The sequence below is a fragment of the Colobus angolensis genome, unplaced genomic scaffold, assembly GCF_000951035.1.
Source record: "Colobus angolensis palliatus isolate OR3802 unplaced genomic scaffold, Cang.pa_1.0 Scaffold24, whole genome shotgun sequence".
NCBI classification, from domain to species: Eukaryota; Metazoa; Chordata; class Mammalia; order Primates; family Cercopithecidae; genus Colobus; species Colobus angolensis.
In genome coordinates, this window is record NW_012115599.1 from 185,185 (window position 1) to 191,553 (window position 6,369).

The window sequence follows — 6,369 nt, forward strand, 5'->3', positions numbered from 1 at the left end:
TGATCCACCCGCCTCTTCCTCCCAAAGTGCTGGAATTACAGGCATGAGCCACCGCACCCAGCCAGATATGTCTTTTGTGGGACACAAGCATCACAAATACCTTCCTTACCCTGTGACTTGCATTTTACTCTCTTATTTGTTGTTTATAAATATTTTTTAAATTTTATTTTATATATTTTTAATTATTAGGCCGTCTCCCGAACCAGAATAGGTTCAGAGAGACTCTTAGAACTTCTCATTTTCCTGTAATCCCAGCACTTTGAGAGGCCGCGACCGGTGGATCACGAGGTCAGGAGATTGAGACCATCCTGGCTAACATGGTGAAACCCCATCTCTACTAAAAATACAAAAGGAAAAAAACAAAATTAGCTGGGCATGGTGGCAGGCGCCTGTAGTCCCAGCTACTCGCGAGGCTGAGGCAGGAGAATGGCATGAACCCAGGAGGCAGAGCTTGCAGTGAGCAGAGATCATGCCACTGCACTCCAGCCTAGGTGGCAGATCAAGACTCCATCTGAAAAAAAGAAAAAAAAAAAAATTTCTGATTTTAATGTGCCATATTCGTCAGTATTTTACTTTATGGGTTTTTTTTTGGCAGGGAGCGGGGGGTGGGATCCAGTTTAATGAATCTTTTCCTATCCCTGGATTAATTCTCCTCCATTTTCTTGTAGATCTATCAATCATTCATCTATCTATGCCCTTTTATATTTAGACCTACAATCCATTTTGAAATCATTTTTATTTATAATGTGAGCAAGGAAGTCAATGTTCTTTTTTTTTTCCAATATGAATATCTAACTTATTCTGTACCATTTTACCCCCAAAATAATTCTTACCCCACTATATTTAGTACCTTTAACACAAATCAGGTATTCATATACAGGTAAATTTGTTCTGGGAATATTTTGTTCTATGGTCAGTTTGTTCATCCTTGTGCCAATATCACACTGTCTTAATTACTTAAGCTTCAGCTTTATAATTACTACAGTTTTAGCTTTATAATAAGTTTTGATACCTGGTAGTGTAAAATCTTTAGATTTGTTCTTCTTTTCAAGATCCCCTTGGCCATTCTTGGCATTCTGTATTTCCTTATCAGTTTCAGAATAAGCTTGCTGATTTCTGAGAAAAAAAAAACCTGCAGGGATTTTGATTGGATTTTTCTTATTTTTTAATATGTGTATTTAAGTGTGTAACTTTACCCCTAAATATCACTTTGGCTCTCTTCCAAAAAATTTTGATATTAAAATTTTGTTATCCCTCAGTTCTAAATATATTGTAATCTCTATTATGATTTATCTCTTTAACTTCTGAGTTATTTAGAATTACATTATACAATTTTCAAATAGATGAATGGTGTATTAGTTTCCTAGGGCTGCCATAACAAATTACTACCAGGCATGTTAGCCCAAAGAAATTTAATCTCTGACAGATCTGGAAGTTAAAGTCTGTAATCACAGTGTCAGCTGGGCCATGCTCCTTGAGAAGGCTCCAAGTGGGAATTCTTCCTTGTCTCTCCCAGCTTGTAATGGCCCATGGCATTCTCTGGCTTGTGACAGCAGAACTCAATTTCTGCCTCTGTCCTCAACGGTCTTCTCTCCTCTTTTCATAAGGAAAATAGTCACTAGATTTAGGACTCATTTTAAATCCAGATGATTTAATCTTGAGATCTTTAATGACATCTGCAAAGACTCTATTTCTAAATAAGGTCACATTCTGAAGTTCCAGGTGGACATGAATTTTGGGAGAATACCACTCAATCTGTTATAGACAGATTTTTCTTTTATTTCATTATTCCATATTTTTATTGTTAAGTTCTAATTTAGCTACAGTGTGGTCAGTGAAGCTGGTCTGTCTGCACATCAATTCTTTGAAACCAACAAATTCATCCAATTTTTTGTGTTCTTTTAAAAATGGAAAATCATCTATTATAAGTAAAACTTCATTTTTCAAATACCTTCTCTTTTTTTTTTTTTTGAGATAGAGTCTCGCTCTGTTGCCCAGGCTGGAGTGCAGTGGAGTGATCTCGGCTCACTGCAAGCTCCACCTCCCAGGTTCATGCCATTCTCCTGCATCAGCCTCCTGAGTTTGGGACTACAGGTGCCTGCCACCACACCCAGCTATTTTTTTTTTTTGTATTTTTAGTAGAGACGGGGTTTCACCATGTTAGCCAGGATGGTCTTGATCTCCTGACCTCGTGATTCACCTGCCTTGGCCTTCCAAAGTGCTGGGATTACAGGTGTGAGCCACCAAGCCTGGCCCTACTTTCTCTCTTTACTTCCTGATCTTTCACATTTCTGAAATGTATTGTTGAATTTACCTATACATTCCTGTAATTTTTCTGAATATGTTTGAGAATATACATATAAGCTCACAATTTTATCTTTCCTGGTATATTTGACCCTTTTATTACTATGAGATAAACTGTTGTATCTACCTTTAATTTTTTTTTTGTCCTGGAATTCTATTTTGTCTATATTAACACTAGCTTTTCTTTAGTCAATAGTTGCCAAATGTACTTTTTTTCTTACTTTTTTGAGCTGAAGGACAATATAAATTCTGATTTAATAAAAATAATGTATATGTTTTAAAAGTCAAATAGTTTCATGAGGCTTATAAGAAAGTCAGCAGTTCCCTCTCCAGGGATCTCCAGATCCCCAATTTCTAAAGGTTACCATTTTCAACTCCTCTAGCCATTTATTCTAGGATCAATATCCTTATTTCCTAATAACATGCTTTATACTACCATATCATTTTATGTTCCAGAAATTATCTATTGATTTCCTTCTAAGATCAATTACAATCTCATATCTTTCAGTTCTGGGATTTATTCTTATACTATATACTAAGATCAATCATGAATTTACCTCATTACAAAACCCTCCTACCCAAACATATCTTTTCATGCTATCTTCTGAAAAGTTTTAGCCCTATATTAATATTCATTGTTTATATGTCACATAAATAATGGCCAGAGTGATTAAATCAATATTCAATTAAATCGATATTTAGTGTTTACATGATTGTTTACATAATTATTATTCACAGCTAAGCCAGCTAGTATACTGTAATTACATTTATTTTTGATTACAAACTTCTGCTTTTCCTGAAGAGTTAATAACTGCTTTGTTTTTGCATTTTCTGAGTTTCTATGTGCCAACCCCTACTTCATTCTTACAGTTGCAAATAGACTGAAAACCTCCTCTAAGTAGTCAATTACATAAGGTATCCTATCAATTTGACTTTTTCCTTGCAGGCTTCAATCTGAATGGGTTCTAGGCCTTGTGTACCACTGCCACAGTGAGAATTTGTTTCCTGTTTCCTGTGTTGGCCCCCTCCATTTCCTCAATCCCATGTTTTCTTTCTTTCTTTTTTTTAACTTAAATAAACTCCCTTGTTTTAGTGAAATAATTTTCTCTCAGAATTCTAAGGTATTATTCCTTTGGTTTCTAACTCTGTTTATCACTTTTGAGAAGTTTGATGCCAGTCTCATTTCCATTTCTTTTTTTTTTTTTTGAGACGGAGTCTCGCTCTGTCACCCAGGTTGGAGTGCAATGGCGCGATCTCGGCTCACTGCTAGCAACGCCTCCCGGGTTCATGCCATTCTCCTGCCTCAGCCTCCCGAGTAGCTGGGACTAAAGGCGCCCGCCTCCGCACCTGGCTAATTTTTTGTATTTTTAGTAGAGACGGGGTTTCACTGTGGTCTCGATCTCCTGACCTTGTGATCCGCCCACCTCGGCCTCCCAAAGTGCTGGGATTACAGGCATGAGCCACCACGCCCGGCCTCATTTCCATTTCTTTATATGGAATGTACGTTTTATTTTTGGAAGCTGTTAGAATCTCTTTTCAAATCAGTTTTAAAATGTCAAGGTCATGTGCCTTGGTGTATGTTTTTATGTACATGGTAGTCCCTTTTAGTATGAAAACTCACATCTTTCAGTTCTGAAATTTATTCCTATACTAGTCCTTTGGTTCCTTCTTTTTTGCCTTCTCTATTGTCTTTATAGAACACCTGCTTTGGATGTTGAAACTTTTGGGACAATCTTGAATTTTAAAAAATATTTTCCCGTCTCTTTATGTTCTATTTTTGAAGAGATTTTCTCACTTTTATATTTCACCCCTTTAACTGAGAATTTTACTTATGATCTTTTATGAGCTCTTTTAGCTATCAGATAGGTCTTTGTTCAGTTTTCCAGGCAGGCATTCTCTCCTCTATTCTTCTTCTTTAATTCTCTAAGGCAAGAGGTTCTGAGGCTAGGTTTCTCTCAAGGTGAAATGGCTACTAAAGACTAAGCCAGGAGGAGGGCTTTTCCTTAGGATGTGAAATCTGTAAGTAGACCAACAGATGGGAGATTGTAGGGGTCCCTCAGATAATTGAGACTGACTTTATTTCAAACATATCATCCTTACGAAATGAAGCCTGGGAGTGAGGTAAAGTTGGTAAGTTCTTTGTGCAGACTTCAGACACAGTTACTTCTTTCCTGCCAACTTTTCCACATCTCCCCTCACCTAAAGTATCTGACACTGGGATCTTAATGGTTATCTGTTTCAACCAAACTGCCACTAGTATATGGATAGTGGAAAACATGTAAGGGATTCCCTGGTGCATAAAAGTTTTCATTTATGAACTATATTTTGTAAAATTATTTCTTTTTATTTACTTGGCAGTCTCAATGTTAGTTGGTAGATATGCTTCTCTTGTCTTATTTCAAAAGGCATTTATAAAAAGACTTCACGGTGTTTTGAAGTAGAACTAAATTATCTAAAAAAATGTGTGCTTTAATAAGCAGACCTCATTTACTTTTCTCACAAAGGCATTGATGCTATCACATGAAGTCATCAACACTATACCAAAACTAGAACATAGAGCCACCCTACGTTTAAAAACTGCCCTGGGATCAGTAGCACCTATTTGGCTAATAGTTATACACAGGAATAAAAAACTATAAATATAACAAACACAGGCAATTATACATACAGAATTTTCAGTGGCTACTGGAGTTTTCATTTAATAAAGATTATCATCTCTCAGCTACAAAAGTATAATGTCAGGGGTGCAGAAGAAAAAAATCTTTTATAAAACAATGAGGGCCAGGCACGGCGGCTCATGCCTGTAATCCCAGCACTTTGGGAGGCTGAGGCAGGCAGATCATCTGAGGTCAGGAGTTCAAGACCAGCCTGGCCAACATGGTGAAACCCCACCTCTGCTAAAAATACAAAAAATTAGCTGGGTATGGAGGCGAGCGCCTGTAATCCCAGCTACTCTGGAGGCTGAGGCAGGAGAATCACTTGAACCCAGGAGGTGGGGGTTGCAGTGAGCAGAGATCACACCATCACACTCTACCCTGGGCAATAAGATCGAAACTCCATTTCAAAAAAAAAGATTGAAACTCAAATACCCGCAGTGACCAGACAGATAAGGTGGAAGAATGAAGCAGACTGGGTCTCAGAGCTGTGGGGATGAAAGCAAACAGGAGAATGGATGTCCTGCCTGCAGGGGGACAGCCATGGCTCAGCTGTAGCTGATGACCACCATGAATGAATGCAAGCCAAAGGGTAGCCAGATTTTCTGATTTTTCAAGGGAAATAAAAAATCTTAGTTTTAAAATGTTGGCAGAAATTTTTAAATATTTTAAAACAACATGGGGGCTGGATGCAGTGCTTCCAGTGCCTGTAATCTCAGCACTTTGAGAGGCTGAGGCGGGTAGACAGCTTGAGGCTAGGAGTTCAAGACCAGCCCAGGCAACATAGCGAGACCCCCATCACTACAAAAATAACCCCATCACTACAAAAAAATTATTAGTCAGGCATAGTGGCGTGTGCCTCTGGCCCTAGCTACTTGGAAGGCTGAGGTGGGAGGATCACTGGAGCCCAGGAGTTCAATGCTGCAGTGAGCTATAATTGCATCACTGCACTCCAGCCTGGGTGACAGAGTGAGAACCTGTCTTTAAAAAAATTTATTTTTAAAAAAATCATGTCAGCAACAGAATCCAGCTTATAAGACTTTACTTTGTAATATCTGACAGAGATAAACTAATGTGGCAATTTAATCAAGATATTCTATGGATCTTAGTATCTAAAACATACTTGATTGGGTATTATTTCATTTCAAAAGCTGTATCATATTTTATTCCCCATTGTGAAAATGAAGTTTATAGTTTTCAAAAATCTCTGAAGCATAATAAATGATTTTATGAAATTTTACCTTCTTATACATGCTCACTATAATGGCAAGGAGAAAAGCTTGTATAACGAAACAGAAAAAAAGGATAAAGATTGGACAGTAAGCCGGGCGCGGTGGCTCAAGCCTGTAATCCCAGCACTTTGGGAGGCCAAGACGGGCGGATCACGAGGTCAGGAGATCGAGACCACCCT

At 38.0% G+C, this 6,369-nt stretch overlaps 1 protein-coding gene across 1 annotated transcript in view; it reads right to left on the bottom strand.

Moving 5' to 3' along the window:
* ALMS1 (Alstrom syndrome protein 1) overlaps positions 1–6,369 on the bottom strand; it is a 217,901-nt gene that overhangs the window by 62,064 nt on the left and 149,468 nt on the right. Inside the window, exon 14 of the mRNA XM_011945507.1 lies at positions 6,200–6,216. Within this exon, the coding sequence (XP_011800897.1) occupies positions 6,200–6,216 (17 nt within the window). The remainder of the gene's footprint in view (positions 1–6,199; positions 6,217–6,369) is intronic.